This window comes from Echinops telfairi, unplaced genomic scaffold (assembly GCF_000313985.2).
Source record: "Echinops telfairi isolate 266 unplaced genomic scaffold, ASM31398v2 ScPeMD7_70;HRSCAF=299, whole genome shotgun sequence".
Lineage (NCBI taxonomy): Eukaryota > Metazoa > Chordata > Mammalia > Afrosoricida > Tenrecidae > Echinops > Echinops telfairi.
Genome location: NW_022103968.1, coordinates 49,014,457 through 49,040,961, shown reverse-complemented (window position 1 = coordinate 49,040,961; position 26,505 = coordinate 49,014,457). Strand labels below are relative to the sequence as shown.

The 26,505-nt window shown below is 41.9% G+C and overlaps 1 protein-coding gene across 1 annotated transcript in view; it reads right to left on the bottom strand.

Annotated features, from left to right (window-relative positions):
* BICC1 (BicC family RNA binding protein 1) overlaps positions 1 to 26,505 on the bottom strand; it is a 326,903-nt gene that overhangs the window by 136,091 nt on the left and 164,307 nt on the right. Inside the window, exon 3 of the mRNA XM_013004286.3 lies at positions 11,843 to 11,912. Coding sequence (XP_012859740.1) covers positions 11,843 to 11,912 — 70 coding nt within the window. The remainder of the gene's footprint in view (positions 1 to 11,842; positions 11,913 to 26,505) is intronic.

Sequence of the window (26,505 nt, the reverse complement as noted above, 5' to 3'; positions counted from 1 at the left end):
ACTGCACCCTGACTGGCTCCTATCCTCCCTGCGACCCTTCTGCAAGGGGATGTCCAGCTGCCTGAAGATGGGCTCTGGGTCCCCACTCCACACTCCCCCTCATTCACACTGGTACGGTTTTTTGTTCTTTGATTCCTGATATTAACTCCTTTTTTTTCTATGAAAGTTTTTGAAACCCTCATGTATAAAGGAATTTCATATCGTTACTAAAGAAATAGTCTTACTAATGATATGCTTATGTGGAAGATCACCTTGGTAAATTTCAACAGAAACAATCTAATTGCAAAAACATGTTTGTAGAAAGAGCCTGTTTTCATATAGGAATATTATGAAACTATTTGTATAACTCACACAGTCAAAAACATGCATATATCGTGTTTTTATTTTAATTTCAGGCAGGGCTTATTTTGCCATGAGTTGGAATCAACTCGATGGTAGCGAGTTTGGAATTATTTTCTTGAAGCGTAATTTCTGGCACCAATCTATAAAGGGGATGTAACTTCTCATTCTTGAAATCTCTTTACTATCCCTTGATAACAATAGCTATTAAAACCAAAATTGTTGAATGAATAAGAACTAGTAAGCCACACCCTAATGCTTTAACAACACACGAGCATTTGAAGAAATGAAGATGCCACTCTGATTTAACTCATTCCCTTTCACTCATGTGAAATGCCACAGTAGCTCAGCAACATTTGCAACTGCAAAAGGCTTCATGTAAACAATTTAATTGCTACTGACAAGCCCGAGAGACAAAAGTATACATTCGAGTATAAGCCGAACCGAATATCTACCGAGGCACCTAATTTTACCACAAAAACTGCATTAAAATGTGCTGAAAAACTCAGCTTATACTCGAGAATATGCGGTCACTGGATTCTGTCCAGCAACCCTGAGATTGACAAGAGCTCAAGGAAAACTAGGGAAAGATGGCACATTGCTTGTGATGTCCATCTATCAGCGAAGACAAGGGCGTTCACCACCACGGTAGTGCTCAAATGGCCATGAGTCCTCAGAGTTGTCGCAATTATCGCAACCACACATGCCAGCAGAGAGGAAAGGAAGACACAGGCAACAAGATCCAGGAAGCCAGCTGGTCCATCCCCGGCACTGAAGCCAGTAAACCAAAATTCAACCCATTGTTACTGAATCGATCCTGACTCACAGTGACCCTCTGCAGGATTTCTGAGACTTAACTCTTTACTGGAGCAGACAGTCTTGTCTTTCTCCCTTTGGGGGGCGGGTAGGTTTGAACTGCTGACATCACAGTAGCCCAACACCTGACAGACAGCATAATAGCATACACCACTCATTAAGATCATGGAGAATGAAATAAGAGTATAAAGTCATATGATTAAATGACATGATTCAGAATGGAGTGTAAAGTGGCTTTTAAAATGCATAGATCAGTCATCCTACCATCTTAGCTTTTAACTAAGATTCTATTAGTTTATCTCTCTTGTCATATATATATATACTTTTCCTTCAGCAATCACTAACATAAATAAACCACCCTATTGTTAATGCTCTGGTGACACAGTCAGGTAAGCGGTTCAAAACCACCAGCATCCCCATGGGAGAAAGAGGATACTATCTATCAGTCTGGGAAGCCCTAAAGGGGACTGCCATGAGTTGGAAGCAATTTGATGGCAGTGGGAATTGTTAACGCTGAAAAAAAGGAAGTCAGTTTAACTGGCATGCACTGGGCTTCCCGAAACATGCTTATCTCTGTGCAATGCAGACAGTAGTCCCCTGATATTCATCCTGCTCCTCGAGACCAGTGTTCATCCTCCACAGTCAGTATGACTGCCACCTTGTGTTGCATAAGTCCTTGTGGTAGGGGCTACGCAATGTAGTATGCTTAGCAGCATCCTGGCCCTAGATGCCAGTCGCATTGAATCTGTTATTCCAGGAACTGCTATTCCAGCCTGCAAAATTACCGCAGGCTGCAGAACCATTCCTGCAACTGAAGTATATCATTCGCAATGAAACCAGGAATGGGTTTAAAAGCATCAATAGAAGATACTGTAAAAAGCACAAATAATAATAAAAATAAATTTGGATGGGTTTTTGTTTTTAAAGCTAAGCTTCCAGCAAGCTTCTATACCTTGGGGAAGCAGTTACTCAGAATGACCTTCTTTCTTGATGAAGATAGTTAAAATACATATTCTAGTTAGGTTTCTCTGAAATAAATGTGCTGATCAATCTTTCATTCTTTTTTTTTGACATCTTCCATATCTAAGGCTTTATTTTCTTTCTTATGATAATATATATACTTTTTTCCATTTTTTATCATTTTTATTGGGGGCTCATACAACTCTTATTACAATCCATACATACATCCATTGTGTCAAGCACATTTGTACATTTGTTGCCACCATCATTCTCAAAACATTTGCTTTCTACTTGAGCCCTTGGTATCAGCTCATTTTTCACCTCCCTCCCAGTTCTCCTCTCCCTTATGTATCCTTGACAATTCATAAATTATTATTTTTTCATGTCTTACACTGTTCGTTGTCTCCTTTCACCCACTTTTCAGTTGTCTGTCCCCCAGGGAGGAGGTTATATGTAGATCCTTATAATTAGCTCCCCCTTTCTACCCCACCTTCTTGGTGACTGTGATAGTTAGGATTTCTCGCCACTTCGGTGGGTGAGAAGTTCCCTATGGAATGATAGTGTGGTCAACTCCATGATGGGATCTTCTGTAAAGCAGTTGTGGAGAGAATAGGGTGGATCACCACCTCTTTACTCTGGTCGCCGCCTTGATACAATGGAGGGACATTTCACTCAGGGCACGGCCTACGCTTAATCTAGGCGGACTTCACTGCTGGATCTGATCCTGCCTCTGGCTCATCCACCTCCTGCTATATCACCTGCCAAACCCAGGCGCCATCAGCAGAATGAGGACCTTATATTCATTCAAACCACCATGGATTCATTCATCTCTGCATCTGCCAGTCTTCCTGCTTCCTGTCCATCAGCCCCTGCAGCTACACAAGTCAGAAGAAGCCCCTAGTTTACATCTGACCCCCGAAGTGAATTGGACTAGGCCTACCCACCTCTACATGTGTGAGCCATTTCTCGATATCGATCTCTTTCTAGATATAAAAACATACAAGCATCAAAGGCCTCGCTTCTCTAGGGAACCCAGCCTAACACATGACCAAATATTCATGAGGAGCACCTACTCTAACGGAGTAAAGAAATATCTTGAAATGTGAAGTCAAGATTTCAATAAGTTAAAGCACCTTTCTGGACCATTTATTAATATATGTAATAGGGATTTCATGTGGGTTATGTTAAGGATTCACATGACTATAATAAGGACCAAAAAAGGTAACCCAAGTCACATGCCTAGCATATCCTATTTCAGGTGAAGCCGATCATATAGTATTCCCTCTTCCTTGGAAGAGAAAAGAAGAGCTGTGGATGGAAGAGATGCTGTGATGGCATTTTCTCACGAAAAACGAGGCGTCTTCAAAGGGTCTGTTCAAGAAACCAGAAGGACGAGAGAGACAATCTCCCAACAGCGATGACAGCAACAGGTGAGCTAATTGGACCACGACCTGGCTCCATGGTCTTTCTGGTGAAGAATAAGAGTGTGCTTTACCAGTGCATTTAGCGATCTTTCTCACTTGCTCCCACTCTTCCAATTAATTTTCCCACATCTCCAGTCCACTTCCAATTTATTCCCTTCATTCATGAAAAGTAAATTTCAGAAAAATACAAAAATAGAATTGCTTATACCAGGCTTGTGGTCCTGCTAGAAGAGAAAGAGAAAAGGGGTTGGAAAGAGCAGCCAGCTTGTGGCAGTTACGGAGGAACAAGTAGTCTGATCCTCGGACATGTTGAGAAGAGGAGAAAGGGGGCAGGGAGAGGGGAAGCAGCGAGGGAGCAAGAAAAGAACCCGAGTTCAGGTCCTGGGCCCTCATAATAAGTCACGTCACCTGGATCATCTCACCCACCAAACAGTGTGTCTCTGTGTGTGTGTGTGTGTGTGTGTGTGTGTGTGTGTGTGTGTGTGTAAAAGTGCATTTACTAAAGAAAGAACCCAAACACCAATGTGCACTGCCTACAAATGAAGTTATGGTCCTCCTTAGATCACACTTTCAACCCACAGGGGCTACTAGTGCACAGCATACAATTTTATTTGGAGCCATGGCTGGATCCCTAATCTTTGCCACAAACAAAATCCACCCATTGATAATCAGTATATTAATAATGAATGCAAAACATTAAGTGTAAAATCTTCCTATCCAGAATAATTATAATAGTTCCCAGGTAAAGCATAGAAGCTATTCTCAAAATGTTAACACAAGGAAAACAACAAGCCTTCAAGCAATTCATAGCATATTCTGGGCTTATTTTTCTCCAAGATCCATTTTCTAGATATTGTTTTAGTTAATGACAAATCAAAATATTTCCCTCTATGGACACAGTAATGAAATATTAAGTGGAAATTCAGAGGTAAGCGTTTTTTAAATGCTCACTGCTTTTGAGTGGTTTCACAGTTTTAACTGTTGAATCTAACTCTGCCTGCAAGAGGTGTAATTTATGAGTAGGGTGGTCACTGCCAAGTCTCCATGAACTTTCCACAGGTGACAAAGGAAGGCATGAAAGTGGGATGATTATGACCAGTTAGGTGTGGCAAGGTCAGCAGGGATACATTTTGTTGACTGTAGTTAAGAGGGATGCAAGTCAGTGAAGGCCTCATCTCACACAGGGGGTGAGAAAAGGCACGGGCGGATAGGGGTGAGGACGAATGTCTGCAAACACAGAGACTGGGTTTGGGTTTGAGCTCTACCACTTACCAGCTGTATCACCCTGGGAAAGTTATTTGATCTTTATGTGGCTTCCTTTCTTCATTGGAAAAAGAGAATACCACCATCTAACTAATAGGATTGCTCTTACCATGTAAAAAGAAATATATGTAAACTATTTCACATACTACCTAGGAGATCGCAACTAATTTGTTGTTGTTAGATGCCACCTAGTTGATTGCAACTCATAGCAACCCTGTGTGTAACAGAACTAAGGTAAATGCTGCCCCCCTGCACTATCATCACAGTGGTCATAGGTGAGTGCATGCGTGCACTGTAGGAACCACTGTGGCCATCTAGCTCCTTGACAGTCTGCTGGCCCTCTACTCTACACCAAACCCGCTGTCATGCACCAGAGACTGGTTTTTCCCGATAAGTTGATTCCAATTCAGAGTGAACTGAGGTTTCTGGCGTTGTTTATCTTTAGGGCAGAGCACCTGACAGATTCAAACCACCAATCTTTCAGATGGCAGCCCAATGCAGTACTATCTAGAACGACTAAAGAGAAAGTTAGGTGGCATACTGGGTTACGCGCTGGGCTGCTAACCACAAAGTCGGCAGTACGAACCCATCAGTCTCTCCACAAGGAGGAGATGAGGCTTTCTGTTCAGGTAAAGATTTACAGTTTGGGAAATCCACGGGAACAGTTCTACTCTGTCCAGGGGGGGTCACTAGTAGGAATCCACTGGAGGGTGGTGAGGTTTCACCTTCTTAAGGGAAGGGCAGCCACGTGTTTCAGTCATGGTCACATTCCACATTTGTCCCTTTAATAGATCTACAGCAAGGTCATCATGAGTTGATATTTTTTATAAAGGCGGAAAACCACGCATGTGTGCAAGCTGTGTGACCCTCCGTTTGCTTCCTACACCGCACATCTGAGGGATACAGCACATTTCTGTCAGTATCAGTGATTCTTTCGGTATTAGTGGTTCATGATAGAATTTGGTGGGGAGAGGACCAGGAAATCAAGAAATATTTACTGTGCTGACTATGCGCTGGTCATAATGATAGAGATCCCATGATTAACTAGTACCGTATATACTCGAGTATAAGCCGACCGCAATATTAGCCGAGGCACCTAATTTTACCACAAAAACTGCATTAAAAATGTGTTGGAAAATTCGCCTTATACACGAGTACGTACGGTAACTGTTCTCGTCACTCCTTGGGGAAACTGATCACCTAGCAATGTGTTCTATCACCCATTTTACATCATAACCTAGAAATATATGTGTGTATGTTTACGCATATGTACATTAGTAGTGATGTACATGACTGAAAGTCTCAAAAATAATATCTTTAAATCCTGGTGGGTTTTTTCCCTGATCTACTTGTGTTTTCCTTCTTGTAGATTTGGGGGTCTTTACATGCTGGCTCTAACCCACTTAAATTACTTTTTTTTCCTAAATTACTTTTTGACACACTAATAATTCATAAGCAGCATTAGTCCAAAATGCATGCCATGTTATATCATTTCCCTGGCCGCTGCCATTTGAGCGCTGGCTTAGCAGAAGCCAGCTGGGCCATGATCCACAAAGTCGACCATTCAAATCCACTAGCTGCTCCTTGGGAGAAAGACGGAGCTTTCTACTCCCATAAAGAGCTACGCTCTCAGCCAGTTTTACCCTGTCTTACTGGGGTGCCATGAGTCAGCATCAACTTGATGGCAGGGAGCTTGTCTGAGTTGGTTCTTTGTGTTAAAGGCCTCAACTAGTCCAGCATGACGACCCAGCAAAAGCGTAACTACACTCAACAAAATACAGTGAAAAGCCTACACTCTTTCTCATGCTAAGATTTTCTACTGGGTATTTGCTTGTTCTGATGGAATGCAACCAAAAATACTAAGGCCTCGTGGGATGTTGGTGATTCTGTTGTTTATTCTGGGAGGAAGAGAATGGCCCCACTCAGTGCCCAGATACCTCCAAACCTGGATACTTCAAGCGATCAGTCACCACCTTTCATCCCTGCTCATCCTGGAGCACCCTAAGTTGCCATGTGTGGAACTCTTGCAGGAATAGTTTCCATCACTTTGCTTAACTCTGCTTAACTCCCTCCCAGAACAAAAGACAATAATGCTTCCTTAATGCTGACTGCATGTATTTGGAATTGGCCTGAAATATTTACACAATCTTTACGTTTGCCAGTCTAATAAGAGATTGATGAGCAAATTAAGAGCAAAAAGGAGACCATTAGAAAAGTGTTTGTCTTGTTCAAGAGAACAAACATCTAGAATTTTGGAGCTCACTGCACAGTCAAACCAGCAAGATAAATTCTCATTATAAGTCATTCTTATCTATTTTGTAAGGCAGGCTTGGCAGGGCTTCTATTTGGAAAAAAATAGTCAAACTTGTTCAAAATGCTGTTTGTAATTTAATGAAGTGGAATTTATTTTAAAAGAAGCTGCTATTCTGGACAGCGTGTTCAACAATTCAATGAGTCCCTCATATATAAATAATAAATATTATAACTATATTAGTAAGGTTTATAGTATTAAATATCTTCATCTTTAAACACTAGTCTCAGCAGGCACAAGCCTCAGACTTTTCTATCCAGGCTGTTCCAGCATTTGCCTCTAAGAATTGGGAGGCGTTTCATGTTTTTCCACGCAAAATAAATTGCTGCTCTGTAGAAGAGTAAGTATTGCTTTATTTTCCTTAAGACGCCCTGGTGGCATAGGGGTTACTCGTTGTTAGGCTGCAATCTGCAAGGTCAGCAGTGTGGAAGCACCCGCAGCTCCTTGAGAGAAAGTCGGGCCTTCCTACTTCGGTAAAGGGTTACAGGGCCAGGAACGCCCAGGAGCAGGTCTCCCTGTCTTGTAGGGTCACTATCAGTCAGCAGTGAGTCAACAGCAGTGAGAGAGTTACTTTGCTTACTTACGATCCCATTAAGAAGCTACTAAAGTCATCTATTTAAACTCCCACTATACATTAAAATCCTGGATCTTTGGGGCTCAACCTTCCAATAATTGTAAATACTCTAGGAATTTTTTTTAATTCGATAGTACTTTAGTCTAAATCGGCAAAACGTGATGTAGTGGAGTTCTGTGTTGAGCTACTAAACACAAGGTCAACAGCTTCAAACCACCAGCCACTCATTCTATGGGAGAACGAGAATGTTTTCTTCTTCCATGAAGAGTTACAGCTTCAGAAAGTCACCAGGGCAGGCCTGCTCTGTCCTCTGAGGTCTCTGTGAGTTTCAATGGACTCAATGTCAGAGAGTTTGGTTTCTGACTTGAATAGCTTAGGCTGTATCAGCAACATAGACACTCCCCCAAATTGCTCTTACCAAATAAAAATGTTTCTGCTACACTCGTTCACTGTATTTATCTAGAATACGGTAAAAGGAAAAGGGATGGTGGTCAGGGGAGTAAGAGAAGGGTGGAAAATGAGGAAGGATGTAGAAAGACAAGACAAACGTCAGATGTTCGCTTGACCAAAATTATATCCAACACAGGCCCAGACCACTGAGGTCATCATTATGTTAAAAGTATTCCTGGTACTTGACCACCAAGATGACAGAAACTTTAGATTCCATAAAAGCTATTTTCTTTAGATACCAAGACAGATATTATCCAGAAATGAAGGCTGAAGGGTTCTGCTTCTTTTCAGTCATGGTCTTTACCCCCTGCCATTGGAATACCTGGTCTCCTTAGTGACTAGTTCATGGCATTTCCACATCAGAGATGCAGATCTGTGTTTCCCAAATGCAAGAGGACTGTATTAACCACCAGGAAGTGATAAACATAGGGGTTCGCAGTTGCACCCAGATCTAATGAACCAGACCCTATAGAGTAGAATCTGAATTTTCTAACTCATGGCCAATTCAACCTGTTGCTTTTTGCCTTTTTTCAAGCACCATTCTACAGGCACTTGACTCAACTGAACCAGCAGCTAGTCTGCTAAAGGATGGATTGCTTACAAAAACAGGACTGGTGTTGTTGTTAGGTGCCATTGAGCCAATTCCAACCCATATGCACAGCAGAACAGGGCACTGCACGGTCCCCCGCCATCCTTACAATGATCCATCCCTATGCCTGAGTTCATCGTGGCAGCCCCAGTGGCAATTCATCTCGTCCAAGGCCTTCCTCTTTTTAGCAGCTCTTCCACTTTACCAAGTATGATGTCGTTTTCTCCAGGACTGGACTCTCCTGATAGTATGTCCAAAGTATGTAAGACAAAGTCTTGCCACGCTTGCTTCGGTAAGGAGCACTCTGGCTATTCTTCCAAGACAGATCTGTTGGTTATTTTACCAGCTCAATATTCTTCTCCAGCAATTCAAATGCACGGGACTCCTAAATGTTAAATTGAAAAAAAGGGCTAAACTGCAATAAGGCAAGGGAGCAGGCAGACGATAGCAATAGCTATGGCAAATCTTTATGTCAGCTCAAATATTCAACCAGCACACGTTATGAAAAAACAGAAAGTGAAATAAAATGCAAAGCCATGGTTATATAATCTCTTTAACAGAATCTGGGGATTATCTATATATGCCAAATATTCACATCACCCTAGGATTTAGGATTTAATAGTCACGCAAAACATGGCACGATTCCCTAGGTACGTTTCTATGCTTTGGTTAGTTCAGAATGAAGAACAACGAACGCCCCAAACTCCCTCCTCTATCACACTCAGGGGCCATGAGGATGGCCACATCAAACTGAAGAGCAGATAATCGCCCTCTGGAATTCCTCCTGCAATTTTTATTTTTCTTTTACCTAATACAACTTATGTTTTTAAAATTATGTTTTTAAAATTAAATATACACATATATGTATATTAGAAAGCAGGTTTGCTAGCCAAGACCTGATTCAGCAGTGTGTGTGAAAGTAATGAGAGCAACTCAAATACATTCTGCACAGTAATTCCCTTCGAGGCAAACCCTTGACTCTCTTTCTCTCTTCTGTATACTGTTTCTCTCTCGGCACATTCTGCTCATCGTATCATGCTGTGTATATTCATAGCACTTCATAAATAAAAATAATAAAATTACGTCTGTAGAACTTGGCCTGAAGGGATCGATTCTTAGGCACAATTCCAAAGGTTAACTTTAACTATAATGACATTGTGCACAAGGCACTGATGAAATAGTCTTACCCATAGAAAAATATATAATCCAAATGAGGAATACTTGTATAGTTGGCCGTTGTGAAAAGGTTAAATTGCCAATAACCAGAGACTAATCCAAAAGCATTAACCTAATCTATTTCACGGGAAAGCCATATTCCTCTCTATTTTATCTAAAATCTCTACAGTTTCAACTACATTTGAATTTAAAAAATAATCAATCCTCAATTTTTTATAATAGCAGGGGGAGGTTGTAGCATGGGTAATACAAGAGAACAAGCCATCCAAAATTATGTGGAGCTGTTTCAATATTCATGTTTCCCTGGGGGCTTTCTTCAAGAAGTGATTAAATTATATTTTATGAAGCTGATACTGAAGTCTGTGCTCACTCTTGAAGTAAAAGTAACTGACACTCGGGAAAAAGAGCATATTTTATGCTCAAGTAGCAGGTCAGGGATTTTTCAAATGGTCCCTGACAGCCAAACAGATCGTGGTATTTCCTTCTTCTAGATAATGAGCACAAAACCTCCTATACGTACCACAAGGATTACTGAAGAAAGTCAATTAAGAATATATTCCATCAAGTCTATTGCAATTCATAACAACCCTATGGGACAAAATAGAACTGCCCCTTTGGTTTCCAAGATTGTAACTCCTACATGAATCAAGAGCCTCATCTTTCTTCTCTGGAGAGGCTGTGTATTTGAACTACTGACCTTGTCGTTAGCAGCTCAACGTGGTGTAACCCACTACACCACCAGAGTCCCTTTAGGAATATATGCTGCTACAGTTAGCAAACGCAAGACGGTACAAAGATATGGGATTACACTTGGAAATTCAGCATGTCCTCTTGTGACTGTTTAGTACATAAGCTTTCCAAATTCCTTGGCATCGTGACCACGAATAAAGTGGCAAGATCAGCATTTTTGTTGGAATTCCCGTCAGCGAAGCTGAGCTAACAATACTGACAAGAGTCGAAACAAATGTTAAATAACTTTCATCCCAATGGATGAGTAACTCTCATAACATTAAATCAAGAAAAGGGCCATCTGAACTAAAATGAGAAACGGATATTGAGAAAGCTTGCAGTGTTTAGTATCGTTGAGCAAGCACAACCATACGGGAAAAGGACAGCAAATATGTAACTAGATAGCAACAGTAACAAAATAGCTGACCACAACGGATAATGCTCAGCTTGTACAATCAATTACATTTCCAATGGCTTGTTGTTAGTTGTTATTTTCTGATGTCTCTATGCATCTGCGCTGTGATTCGTGAAATACATGCAACAGATTTTGTTGAGATTACGGTCATATTTTAAAAAGGATAATTACCCATAAGAATATATATTGGTAGCTCACATTTGAAAGTACTCTGCAACCTGGGAAGAACACTAAGGGTGTCTAGATGTCCACGTCTGACTATCGATGCACAGGTAGCTCGCCCCAGAAGCAAACAAAGATAGGGGCAGACAAGGAAAACAGCGCGAAACAGAATCTAGCGGGTTCTTTGCTCCGTGACAGATGAAGACGAGAAAATGAACTCTGGAAGGAACTAGAAGTCATCACAAGGAGGGGGGAAGTGTAGGGAGAGAGGGAACATGGGGAGACTGCTGTTAAATCTGCATGGTACCTCAAAATGAATCCCAAAGTAGAAACAATGGCAAATGATGTACTGTCACATGTGGATAGCTACCATGACCCACAGCCACCTTTGAAATCACAGGTTGCTATGGTATTCGTTATAGAAAACTTATAATATTAACCTTTAAAAATATTTTTGTATTGTTGACAAAACAGACATTTCATGGTGAGAATTCTCCTGCATGATGGCCATGTGACCAGGATACTGGAACAAGTATGATAAAAACAAAGGTTGCTGTTTCTCCTTGGCAACTCGCAGTACCTTCCAGAAGTTCCCTGCATCAAAAGCACCCATTTCTCCTCCTTCCCAAGTTACCTTTCTTAGATTTGGCACCAATCTTCAGTTTTGATGGCCAAGCAATCTGTGTGTTTGTTTCCTCCATAATCTGTAACAAAGATTGAGAAAGAGATAAATATTGACTTGATTAAAAACATGTATTTAGAGATAAGATTTTTTTTTTTTGGCAATAAAATTTTTCTTTCAAGTTTCTGGTCTCACATTTGCACAACAAGATGATCTCATTGTAAAACAATGCCAACAATATTGGAGGGGGAGAGAGTATTTTTATAAGCCTCTAGTCTTTTAGAAATATTTAAGTATCTTTTATTACTCCCAGAGTTCCTGTCTGTAATGCTCCAGAACTTTAGTACGGAGACAACACGACCAAAAAGTGCATGACCAAGCAATTATAACAACTCCATGAGAAAACTTTCAGAGACTCTTCCACTGAATAAAATTCCCTAAGACAACTGCCAGCACATTGCAACACATCAACCAAGAGCCTTGTAATACAAAATTATGTAAGTTAGGCCTAACTAAATGAAAAGTTTTTGGAGTTTCTTTTTTGTTTTGTTGGTTTGGGGTTAGTTTTTTGTTTGTTTTTGTTTTGTTTTGTTTTGTTTTTCTCCCTCTGGGAAGAAAATACTGGCTTAGGAGACATTTGTATTTCACTAAAATTGATGAAAAGCCTCGAACATGGTATCATGTAATAAAGCTGCATCCCGTCACCCTTTGCTGGGCTGAAAATGCCCGTTAGGCCACCGTTCTTTTTCACTCCCACATGCACCTAACAGTGACCAGGAAGACTTGAACTCAAAGTGCCCTGCGTACAAAAACCAGTGAGGGAAGCAACGAAAGCAAAATAAAAGGGGCGGACAGTTCACAGTAACGAAAAACACTGCCCACGTTCTCTATTACATGATGTGTTTACTTTTATGTTTCAGTTCATGTCCAGTGTTTACTTTTGTACACTGGTAGATAGGAACCGGAAACACAGGGGATCCAGGACAGATGATCCCTTCAGGACCAGTACTGAGAATGGTGATACCGGGAGGTGGAGGGAAGGTGGAGTGGAAAGGGGGAACCGATTACAAAGATCTACATATAACCTCCTCCCTGGGGGACAGAAAAGTGGGTGAAGGGAGACGTCAGACAGTGTAAGATGTGACAAAATAATAATTTATAAATTATCACGGGTTCATGGGGGAAGGGGGGACGAGGACGAGGGGGGAAATGAGTAGCTGATATCAAGGGCTCAAGTAGAAAGCAAATGTTTTGAGAATGATGATGGCAACAAATGTACAAATTTGCTTAACACAAAAGACAGATATATGGATTTTGATAAGAGTTGTAGCAGCCCCAAATAAAATGATTACATTTCAAAAAAATTTTAAATTAGAACTTAATAAATACATGTAACAGTTGTATTAGGCAGACAATATACATAAATATGACGAAGAAATTCTTTTTTGACTTTAAAAAACAAATCCTATTGGAAAATATACTGTAGCTTCTTTTTACACCTTTCTATATATCTAGGATTGCATTTAAATAGAAAAGTAAATAATACCATGTGGCAAATATGAAAAGGAAAAAGCTAATAGCACTATAAAACATGAGCTAATTTGTTAAAAATCTTTGTTCTCTGAGTCAATAAAATCTCCAAACCTTACCCAAAAAAAAGAATACAGAATTATTTCAGGCCTATAGTTTGGGAGACACTAAGGCTAACAAGCATAGATAAATGTTCTATATCCTACTTTGGCGAGTAGTGTCCATGGTCTTAAAAGCTTGTGAGCAGCCATCTAAGGTGCACAGAGAGCAAATAAAAATGAAGATGATCAACGACATCGGAAACAATCAGTCTGAAGAATGAATGGACCACAGGCACGCCAGCCTCCATGCCCCTGAGTCCAGGAGAACTAGATGGGGTCTGCCTCCCATGGCTGACTTCGCTGAAAGGGACACAACGGGAGGTGCTGGGTGAAGCAGGAGAAAAATACTGATCAAAACTCAAAATCATAAATAATAAATACAGTCCTTCAGTCCAAGGAAGAGTCGTGGGACCCCTGAGACAGTGACTGACCTTTCGATATCCTCAGGGCGGAAATGAAATTCACCCCCATGTCTCTCCAAAACAACAAAGCAAACTCCGTGCCATCGAGTCAATGCTGACTCAGTCTCTGTGGGTTTACAAAACCGTGACTACTTTTAGGGGAGGAGAGAGTCCAGTCTTTATCCCTCAGAGCAGCCCAACACATAACCCCTACCCACCAGGGCTGCCCCCCACCCCCACCTCCATCTCTTTTAGTCAAATGAGACCAGTGAAGGAGGCACTCCTTTGAACAAGCCACCATACAAGATCAGAAGGGCAGCATGTGCCCAAGGACGAAGCTCAGACGCGAGAAGAGATGGAAAAGACGGACGAAGGAACACCGCAAACACCCGGAGTAAGTGGCCAGAGTGTTGTCACTCTGTAGCCATCACAATCAACGCGATCCATCAAGACACAAATAAAGTATGGCGTGGAAAGCCATTGTGCTTGGCACGCTTTTGCCCAACCACAGTAAAATGTGAAGTGAAAAAAGGCTAAAATACAGAAGTTAAATTAAATACTTAAAATAATCCACTAAACCAATTAATGGAGGAAACAACTAAAATCCATGGTAAATAAGCACAGCTACCCCATTCATTAATCACTTGAACTGGGGTGCATTTTTTTAAATCAGAATTTTGAAATAGTGATGAAACAACTAAATACTTAACAGTGCGATGAAGGCACAATGCCTTTCTCCCTCAGGATTGGCTGTGTGCTGGGCCTAAGGATACATGGTTAACAAGCATCATCCCTCACTTGATCCTCTTTATCAGGCTAAAGAGCCGTCAGCAGCTGTTTCACAATGGCAGGCCACAGATACTTTCACTCCCCATCAGGAGGTTTCTTAAAACAGAGCCAACATTTTCAAGTCTGGGGGTGTCACACAAAAATTCAGAGTCCAGACTCCTAAAAACTTGGCAGATTTCGCACGTGGAGCCCACATTCCCTCTTGGGAAGGCCTGGCTGGCACTGGTGAACAGCTGCCCCGTGGAGCCAGGCGGGCAGGCTCCAGGCTGTCCCTCAGCCCCGACTGTGTCTGACACGGATCCAGAGTCGCCTGCGATTATTATCACCACACTGGAACTGCTCACTTGCCATTCACCATGATGTCTGCATGGCTCTTGTCCTTGGGGAAAGATTTCTCCGTACCCAGGTGTCAATCAAAAACTGCAACTCAGAGTGAGGCCTGCTGTCATCACTAAGCCAAGGTCCTGGTGCCGTCTGTGAAGGTGGAAGAGTTGGTGACCATAGCCTACAGGCCCTGACCCCACCGCCTCTCCTCTCCCACCTTGTGGAACTCCCTGTCCGGCAACCCTACTGGCCTCCCCTTCAGACTCTGCAGCCCCTCTTCTCGCTTCCCCAGATCTCCCCCTCCTAGCTTTCTCCTGTGGTCGGGATTCTACAAAAATGGCACCTTCTATAAGTCACCTTCCTTTTTCACTCCGGTACAGAACTCCCCCTTGGGTTATTCTCTTCCGCACCAGTGCCCTTCTTTCCCTCCCAACCCTTATCGAAATTAAAAAATCTGTTCTGTGTTTTCCTGTTTATCATCTGTCTTGGGAAACAGGAAGCAAGTTCTCTGTGGACAAGAGCCACCTATTGCTCAGCACACATCAGGCAGTGGATAAATATGTGGCAAATGAATGCTCATCACACCCTTTTGAGACAGGTTTCCTTATTCACATCTGATAGCCATCTTATCAGAATTTCTACGTGGTGTCCAGGATTTTCCACATCCTCTCTCTAACCTTCATACCAAATCAGTACTGCACAGTGAGGAGGCTGGCCCCCACGATTCACTTTAATTTATCCATGGCTCACAGGGCAAAGAGGCAATCAATGCCTAATATCCCTAATTGTAAAATCCAAGTTCTACCTACTTTACCACATGATCTACAGAATTCTACGGGCCAAAGTAAATGCTTCACCTTTTGAAGAAAACAAATTCCCGGTCATTGGAATTTGGCACCTGTATTGGATCTTTCCTGTGCGACTAGACACCAAGTTGCTCCACTGAGAAGGGTTGTGGTCAATCAGGGTGAGCCACACCCCTCCCCGGGAAGCTCGCAATGAACGTATTTCTCTAGTTCCTTTATCTGTCCATCACGGGGTGCCATCTACGGAGCTGTGGTGGTGCAATGACTCCTTTGCCCACAAAGTACGGGGTCCAAACCCTCGAGCCGCTCTGCAAGACCACAATGAGGCTGTCTTTTCGCATCGAGATTCACCACCTGAGACCCAGGGAGACTCGCCCCGTGGGGTCAGGACGAGTCGGAAGTGACCTAGTGGCAGCGGGTGGGGTGAGTACGTCATCTGGAGTCAACCACCAGCTCCGTCACTTTCTAGTGGTGTAATGCTGAGCAAAGTATGTAACTTCCATCCGCCTCACTCTTCCCTATAAAATTAATGATAACCTCCACTCACAGGGTTTATAAGCATGTGACTAGAAAATACAGAGAAAGTCCAATGCACATGGCCTGGTGCATAGTGAGTGGTTGATAATGGTTTTATAGCATATTGGTTCAATCAGGCACTAGAGATCCAAGGACAAGAAATACAGCAGTAAACAAGGTAGCGTCAGCCCTCCCGCAGGTCAGAGTCTGACAAAGGACGCGGCACTAGAATCTAGATTTCTGTATTCAGAGAATTGGGCTGACTCACGCGTCATCGGGTCTTAAATGTCTTTTTGAGCCTTAACCCTATAAAGAACTATCTTCCTAGAGTCACGACAAATCAAACAATGGCCTAGTAAGCAACGGAGATGAAATCATTTTGACTTCGGCATTTAGATTCTTCTGGCAAACTATCTACCCAGCTTCAAGAAGCTGAAACTCCAGAGTCTGGCTAGTGACTGTTTTAGGATGTATGTGACTCTGTAACCTATCAACCAAAAATCCTACTCTTTCATGGGTGCTATCACCTGAGAATTAATATGGCAATGACCTATAGGGCCTCCCTATGTATCTACCACATAGACATATGTATTATGTTACATGTCTTTTCTGTTACACTAATTGAGCAGTAAGGTTTTTGACAGTGTCAAGGGAAAGGATGAGGGCAGTAGGATGACTCACCGAAGGGGGTCTAACCTTGCTGTAAGTAATCAAGGAAAGGTACCTCAAAACCAAAATCCAAACTCAGTCAATTCAGACCCACAGTCATGATAGGACCGAGTCGAGATGCCCCTTTGGGTTTCTAAAGCTGGGTTTCTAAAGGGGAAGTGGGTGGGTTTCAACTTCTGGGGCTGGCAATTAGCAGCGCAATGGGTAATCCACTACACCACCGGAGCTCCTTAAAAATCCTTCAAGGTGCTGCTTACTATGGCTGAGATCTTTCCCAGGAGGAAAAGGTCACCAACTGGGAGAAAGGTGAATAAAGTATCCCAGGTTGAGGAGGACTTGAACTCAGCAGGTCTCCGGGTATTTTAGCAAGTCCAAGGTATTTCAAGGCTCACCGCACACACCCAGGGCACAAAACATGTGTATCTCCTGACTTCTCAGTCCCTCCTACACCTACATGCTTAATATAGATTTGAAGCTGTGCCATAAATCAAAGCTAGCAAGCATATGTGCTTGTCTCTCAGAGGGACCACAAATAAAAGTCATACTTGCTTCACTTGCAGAAAGTCCAAATTCCCTTTAAGAAGTTATTGGTGTCACTTTTCAAACTAGCATCCTTAATGACTACAAACTGCATTACCGGAGCAGGGGACTGACTGGCATGAGAATGTGGGGAGGGTACCCAGGCAGGGATTAGGGACGTACACAAGTCAGGGGTTGTAGCTAGGAAGCTTGTAAAAAGATGTAATCAAATAAATCAAATAAATAAGGACTAGAAAGGTGGATGAAGTAGGAGTCCGATTCAACTCCATGAGTTCAGTTACAAAAGCTGTGGTTTGAACCCCATAACCAGCTTGAGAATGAAGGTCAGAGATAAAGCTAAAATTTTACCTCCAAGCAATTAACTGTTAGAAAATCTACATGTGAGTTCCAGATCTCCTTAATAAGATGCCATAGAGCTTTTAGAGAACTCTGCTAACCGGCTTACTCTCCTTTCTAAAAGACCACTTCTTTAAGTTAAATATGAACTGTGTGTGCGTATCAATGATGTAGAAGTTGATGACTAAACTGGGTTGCGGATTTGGAAACGCCCCTGTCACGTCCAAAGGGTCGGCCTGGTAGGAGCGGCGATGAGCAGAGGCAAACAAAAACTGCTGGTCCTCTCCGCAAATTCAGGGAGCTCTAACCGAGATGCCTGCACACCCAGGTTCTGAAGCAATTGCTTTCATAGGTCTTTCAAACGGATGAAAACACTGACAAATTTTCAAGGGGGCATTATACACAACCAATTAATTCCTGCAAAACCTGACAAGGAATTCACTTTCCAAGGATCAGGGATACTCTTTAATCCCTAAACAAGAGGACGTGTTGCTCAAAATGTTCACTTTGCGTTTAAGGAATAATTCAATGAAGTGGTTCACTTGAGCTCACCACTCCATCTACCCCATGTCCCCAAAAGATGATGATATTCGAGTAAAATCTGACCTGAACATTAGAGGGCATAATTGAAATAACAAGCACTTCTTGTGTCAGCTGAACTAAGATATGCTCAAGTAGGAAAAGCCATGAACCCTGTGAAAAAAGGCCATCATTTGTCTTAGGGGGAAAAAAAATCCTTAAGTGAATTACAACATGAAAAGTCTTATCATCGCCCATTTCCACCTACACAAATGCAAAACTCAGAGAGTACAATCTGGTGGTCAATTGCTTTCTCTAAATATTAAAACACAACTTAGATAGTTTAAAGACTTGTGTTCTAACTCATAATTCTGTAGGCAGTACACTTAAGCCACTTCAAAGAGGCAAGTTTCCATGTCGGAAGATCCCTGTTGTCAAAAAAAGTCTCTTTTAAATTCTAGTAATTCCTGCTGGATCGCTTTAGCAGCTCTCTTACAGCAGCCCTGTGTGTTCTCAATAAAGAGGAGATTTTGGAAAAGTCCATCAACTAGATAAGTAACTAGTTATTTGATAAGTAGCTAGATAAATCTAGTGATTTGAATGGATAACTTCATTTTAGCAATATTACAGTCATTATTTTCAAGAAGGCCATAATTGATGCGTACCTTACTTCTTATGCTAGTCTCAAGAGTGGGAAATAAAACATGCTAAACAAAGGATTGATCTAGGAATATCCATTTTGGAATATTATGAAGTGGCTAAAACCAAGATGATTGATTTCAGAAAGAATATAAATTTTTATGGAACCTCTATAAAAGTTATTCTTATGACGAAAAATCTGATGACAATAGCATGCAATAAATATATAACAGCCTTGGAAATTTAACAGTCATCTTAACTTTCTAATTCATATTTATATTTCACAAGCATACACAATGTTCCCTGATCCAAGACTATTAGAACTGCTTTTAATATTTAATACCTTCCCCACTCAAAGTCATCAAGTCCATACTAACTCATAGCAACCCTAGATATGCATGGAATTGGATGTTCTCCTTCTGATTTCCCTGCATGAGGCTGTAGGAAAGGAGTGGGTAAGAGGGAGATAAGGAAAGATTATGTCTACATGACCTTTAATTGAGAATTTTAAAAATGAGAATAAGGTTTGGTCAGCTGTGGAATAAAAGTCCCCTATTTTACTTCATTTAAATAATTGTACTTTCTTAAAATAAATTTTTATAATTAAAAGTTGGATTCTACAAGCAGTTTATTCCATGGTAAAAAGTAATTTCTATTTATACTCTTCTACTCTCAAGTCCTAATAGATTTCTTCCATTTCCAACAAATTCCAGAGCAGCACACCATGTGGAAAGAGGACCTATGTGCCAAGGTTCACTATAGCACACATTTTGCAGGTTTGCAGCAATTACAGGATAATGTCTTACAGATGAAGGAAGCCTGTGCCAAGCCAGCTACATTCTACTAACATGTGCTTATTTCACCAAATTCTTCAATCCAGACGTAAAGCTAAAAATCCACAGGTAAGTAATCAGCATCTCAGATCGAACCAAGACAAGTCTATTTATGCTGACTTTACTTGAAATATTTATTCTTGGACCAGGAAAAGAGCGCCGCATGCGCTAACTCGACATTTATACTCTAAACTATTCAAAATTCATCATTCAAAATGGCTACCAGCTGGGAGCCATCTGCAGCCTTTTCCCCTAAAAAACCAACTCACTTGTGCCCTACCTTCTTTATAACACCAGGGAAAGGATCCCTGTCCTCGCGAAGGAGGGCTGCTTAAAGTTACTTCATGGAGCAATAAATTCTTCATTTGGTACCTTTTACTACTAAGGGAGCAAAGCAAGGAAAGGACAAACTAGCAAACACTCAAGAGTTGAGATGGGAATGTAATGAACTTCTCACATGAGAGAGTACCTCAAAGCTGAGCAGATTTATTTTGCCAAGACACTAGCAGGCCATGTTATCTTTCCTTTTGAATAAAGAAATGCTGCCCAATGACTGTTATTCATCATCAGTAGAACTATTTTTGGTCTACTATTCATATGCACTTCCCATTTACTCCTCAAAATAACCTGGTAAACCAGATCTATGAAACCAGTAAGGTTCAAAAAGGCTAAGCAACAAGTCGGTAAGTGACAAAGTCCAGCTCGAACCTAGGCTCCAAGATTCCCCCATCCAGTGTGACTATGCCTCTCTTGGCTCATGAAGAAGCCAACGTCGCCATATATGTATCAGAACTCTGCCATGTAGGCCATAGGAAAGGAATGCTAGAGTGGCTACCCGTCAACATGACGCCTGCTTCATTAATGCTGAGGTGGTCCTGCGCCGGCTCCAGAATGGTACTCACGCCCGGGGAAACTCCCACCCCCTCCCATGCCACCCTTAACCCATACAGAAAACGTGAAAAGTAAGGTGGTTGTCACAGTAACTGGGAGCCATACTGGTGGATGTCCAGAGCTACAGGGACTATACTTCTAACAAAGAGCAAGACAAATTCACTCAAAATAATCATGATAATCCTCATCTTGTACCATTCTGATACACATGCATTTTAAACAGCTTAAATAGCATCTATCGCTCAACAACCCTCCCCACCTGCAAACACATACACACCGCTGTCCTTTTAAGTGTGTCAGATTGCAACATAGACTAAGGGTCTCTCTGGCCACTCCTGCTTCTTTCACAGGTAATCCTGCCGTGACACAGTGAGGCTGTGCAGGCAGACGCACCGGAACTATGCTCCGTGAACTGGAAGAGTCCCCATGGAAACTAACCATGAGCGACTGCTTCAGACACAAACTTCACTGATAGCTCTTCTCTACACAAATCTCTACATAAATAATAGGTGCACATCAGGACCAGTGACCAATCACATCAATTCTTTCAAAGTCTCTCAGTGACTGGTCACTGCGTATCTGTGATTCACTTCAGACACACACAGCAAAGGGTGGGGTTGTGCTCACTCCTTGTCTCCCCGTGATACAACCAAGTGACTTTTTTTTTAAATGAATGATCAAAAGAGGGAATGGCTCAACAAAGACGACAGTGCAGCAAAGACACAAAAAAGAGTGAAATCCGAATCACATGTCTACGGGTACGGAAGAAATCGCTGACCAGGGAATACAGACACAGCAGCTATTGAAGAGATACACAGCCAGAGGAACTTAAAGAAAACAAATCTGTCAACATAAATAAGGAAAACCGATGGTGACAGAAAGGATGTAGACGCCCCAGAGGCGGTGACACCAGCAAAGAAAAGTCACCCGGAGGAAACTCCTAAAAGAAAGTTCATGACTTTGCAAGCACAAAAGATAAAAGCCATCCAGATCTATGACAATTTGCCAAGACATAGAAAAGATGTTCACTCAATATCATAAGTTAAATGATAAAAAGTAGGAAGCAAGCACCGTCAAAGTTATTCTGCAAAGTTTAAAAAAACAACAAAGAAAGCCTTACTTTCAATATTTTTAATATTTAAATATTATATAAGAAATACTAGCTTCAATATAAAAATAAAGTTATGAAACATGAAAAAAAGAAATACTAGTTTCATTATTTACTTTCATTTCCCTATGCATTTAAAACTAAAGTCAGAGAAGGTATTTTTTATTAATATTTTGATGAAATTTTTTCAAAGGTTGTGTGATTGTTACGATTGTATAGATTGTATATCAACGTGGCTGGGCAGTTATTTCAGTCATTCTCCAGGATGAAATCTGACATAATGGAATCACCTCCCTGATGAGTTCTGCCATGAGGAAGGAATCACTTAAAAGGGAACTCCCTCGGGAATGTGGCCTGCTCCAATACCCGTGGATGTTGTGGCAAAGCCCACTTCCTTATTGCTGGTATGGATCCTGCATCTGTCTCATCACATGACTTCCAGCTCTTTGGACTTGAACCAGTAGCTTGTCCTACTGCCTGCCGATTGTGGAAGTAGTTAGCCTCTCCGCCCAGTGAGCCAGCAGCCTGTCATCTGCTACGGGAATTCCTTTACCTCCTCGTCCGAAGCCTGCCCTCTCACCTGCCAATCTTAGGCTCATCAGCCTCTAAATCGACCCGACTCAAGGAAGCCTGCCATCTGACATCTGAATTAGAGACGCAAACTTTTCAGCCTCTGCAATCCTGTGAGCCATTTCCTTGGTACGCACTTGTAGATACACAGACGTACGTAAGCATCACTGGTTTTGCTTCTAGAACCCACGGCCTCCACAGTCTACTCGCCACTAAAGGGGAATCCTGAATGGTCCTTCCACTGCCTCGGCCTGAGAGAGGGAATGAGCATTCCCTAAAAAAACATGCTGCAACTCAACGCATGGTTCTGCCCGTGGAAAGTTGGAAAACAGCCTGAAATGCACAAACAAACAAAACACGTGGTGGGCATGACTGTGCTAGGTTGTTTTTCAGCCCTTCAGAATCAGTAAGCTAAGGAACTTATTCCAAAACAAAACTTAAAATTGCTCATATTTGACCCTAGCTTCATACCTGAAAATATTTAAGTGTATGCTAGGTCCTATAGGACCGAGTGTTTAAGTCAACAGTACTCATCTTCTTGATACGACATGGAGAATTTACCTTGACCGTTCATTTGTAGAAGATTTATAAGCTTCTAGAAGAACAATCTACTCTCCACTGTTTCACCCGGGGGCATTCGTGTCCCTTTTACAGGATCACACATCCAACGAAGGGCCCAGGCTCAATGATTTCCTGGAGGTGGGCAACAAACAGGCGTTCCGGGGTGTGTTTCGTCAATGCTGGACAAACAACCTCCAGATGAATGACTCACACCCACCAGAAAAATGTGGTGAAGATTCACAGCCTCGAAGGCTCCAGATGACTGCTTCCCACTCTCTGTGTGAAGAGGTTGACTCGATGTCAGTGAGTGGGTTGCCATAATGAACAGGCATGAGTGAGTGCACACAGGAATTAAAGCAGATATGAAAACAGAAACCGGTCCACCAGTGTTCACGGCAGCGCTACTGACAACAGCCTAAAGTGGAGAGAGCCCAGTGTCCACCCAGCGGAGCAGATCCACTAAAGGTGGCAGACACATACAGTGCAATAAACGACCACCACCAACTGCCAGTGAGATGACTTCAACTCAAATTGCTACCAGGCTATACTGCATGACAGAAAATAACTTCTGTACTTTCATGCAGTTTTCTGTAAATGTCATTTGAAGTCTTTCTGTTACTGGAAAAAAAGTATGAAACCCTAAAAAGTTATGAGTAATATTCTAAGAATGTATACATTTCAAATATGAACTTAATTGGCTGGGACAATTTCAAAGATGCTCCTCTGGAGGTGTAAGTGTGTTAATGATGTCACAAGGGAGACTGGGAAAGACAAACACACAGATGGAGGAAGATTTTGTTAGTCCGCAGCTGAGCAGACTGAATTTGGCAGTATTTCAGATGCGTCCATGTGATTCTGAAAGTAAAAGTTTCAAAACAGTTTTTCCCTTATGAATTTTTGGGTTCTTAGGCCCAAAGAGAATCTAATCAACAATGACTAAACTTTTCAAACACAAGGTTCACAAAATGAAGATTCTTTAATGCACCTTCATTTCCAGTACCACTTTGCATATGATAAAATACATGAATTATCAAGCATTATGGAATAGGAAAAGGTTGGTGGCGCCAACTAATAAATTATTAAGGGGAGGATAAATGAAGAAAAGAAAGAGCATGATTCACTGAGTCAGAACAAAAAGAGAGGTTATACTTTGTATTGATTGGGACAAACTCGGATAAAGGAATATATAAGCAAAGTCCTGACATGCTAGGCAGAGAGTACAGTAAGACACAAAAGACAACAGGCAGGAGAAAACTCTGTGTTAAAAGAACTGCCGGGATTGACGGAGAAAGGTAACAAGGGGAATAACCCTCAGGTCACACAAAGCCTTGAAAGCCATGGTAAGGACTTTGGGCTTGAATATAAGACCACCGAGGGGCTTAAAATAAGAGGAAGATGAACTAGTTTGTATTTTAAAGATCTTATTATAGGGAATAGGCCTGGGAACAGAGAGATGAGTTATGAGGGCAAGAGATGGTGGGGACATGGTGAGAGTTAGGATGACAAAAGTAAAGAGATGAAATGAAAAAATGCTGTGGTGGAAGAACTGAGAAAACTAGTGGTTGGTCTGATTTGAAGAGATGAAGAGACAGATCTCAAACAGCTGGTCTGAATGACTAGATGACTAGTATCATTCACTGAGATTGAGAAGAAAGGAGATGAACAAGTTAAGCTAAAAAAATGAGCTAAGTCTTAATTATGTTTAAGAGTCTGTGAACCATGAAAGTGTACTTTTATCCAGTGCAAATATCAAGTAAACAAAAGTTATAAGAATTGAATGATCTTAGCCATAAGAGCAATGCAAACTAAAACAACTATGAGATACCACCTAACACCCTCAAAGATAACCCAATTAAAAAAAATCAGAAAGTAACAAATGTTAGAAGGGCTTTGGTGAGATAGGAACTCTTGTGCACTGCTGGTGGACCTGTAGGTATGTACAGCCATTATGGAAATCGATCTGGCCATCATGGAAATCATACAGCCATTATGGAAATCGATATCTAAAACAGATGGAAATTGAGCTACCATAGGACCCAGCAATCCCCCTACTGGGAATATACCCAGAAGAGGCAAGAAACAAACCACGACTAGACATCTATGCTCCTATGTTCATTGCGGCACAGTTCACAATTGTAAGGAGTTGGAAACAGCCCAAATTTCCATCAACAGACGAATGGATTAAAAACTGTGGTACATACATACAATGGAGTACTGTGCATCCCTAAAAAGCAGTGATGAATGCATGAAGCACATCACTGCATGGGAAGAATTGGAGGAAATTATGCTAAGCGAAGTAAGCCAAGCACAAAAGGACAAGTACAACATGAGTCCGCTGAGGTAAGCTTAAAAATGCAAAAGGGGCATAGGGAGAAAGCTACTATATACATACATTCCTGGGGTGAGGTCTAGGTACTATGGCAAGGGCCAGACCCAATCCAGGGATACATAGGCATCCAACTAAAAAGGAAGGAAAAGAAAGAAAAAAAGACATGGGTAGCGGGAGATCAGGGCACTAACCCACCCAAGAGGAGGGTATTATTTCTATCTCAACAGGAGAGGGACCAGACTTCAACCTGATGCGTTCAGACATGAATACAACATACCGGTAAGAAGCAGGGAACCAATAGAGAGGTCTGTGGGGGCCAGCCCCAATCCTAACTGCAGGTACACTCCCCCCACACCCCTGCACACAGAAGAATTCACTTCAGAGAACAGTACTGAAGCTACAGCTCAGGAAGAGAGGAGTGTCTGATCAGAACATACAGGAGCAACAGAAGAGGGACGAAGAGAGAGTGGAGCACATCCTGACTCATCAAGCTCTGAGGACGATATTCCTGCTCAGTGCAGCCAATGCACAGAGAGCGCCAGAGGACCGCTCCCACCACAAGAAAGAATGTCCCTCACTGACCCATTGCACTCCGGGGGATAACACTGGAGACACAGTGCGGGAATTGTGCCCCATCTGATCCCACCACACAGGTGAGCAAATACTAAGGATGTGCAACAGAGCAGCAAGGGGAGCAAAGCAATAAAGTCCCAGGGAATACCAAAAATAGAATTTGGCACCAGGGCATAGCACCCAATCAGACTCGACTGGAAAACAATTTTAAAGGTCAACAAACAGACCTGGAACTATTTATAGGCCTTTCTTCTCTCTATTTTTTTTTTGTGTGCCATTTTTTTGTTTTGTTCTCTTTTGTTGCTCTGGTTTGCTTTGTCATGTTTTTGTGCCTATCTAGATAAGATAGGCAGGATAAACAATTCAGAGGAGAAAACAACTGGAACGAAGGTTCCAGGGGGACACAGGAGAGAGGGAGGCTGGAGAAAACAAGAGGGGTGTCAACAAACCCAGGGCAAGAGAACAACAAGTGATCTAAATTTGATGGGGAAGAGGACATACGATGCCTGGTGGGACTTAATCAAGGGCAATATAGCCAAGAGGAGTTACTGAAACCCGAATGAAGGCTGAACATGATAGTGGGACAAGAGGAAAGTAAAAGGAAATAGAGGAAAGAAGTAGAAGGCAAAGGGCATTTATA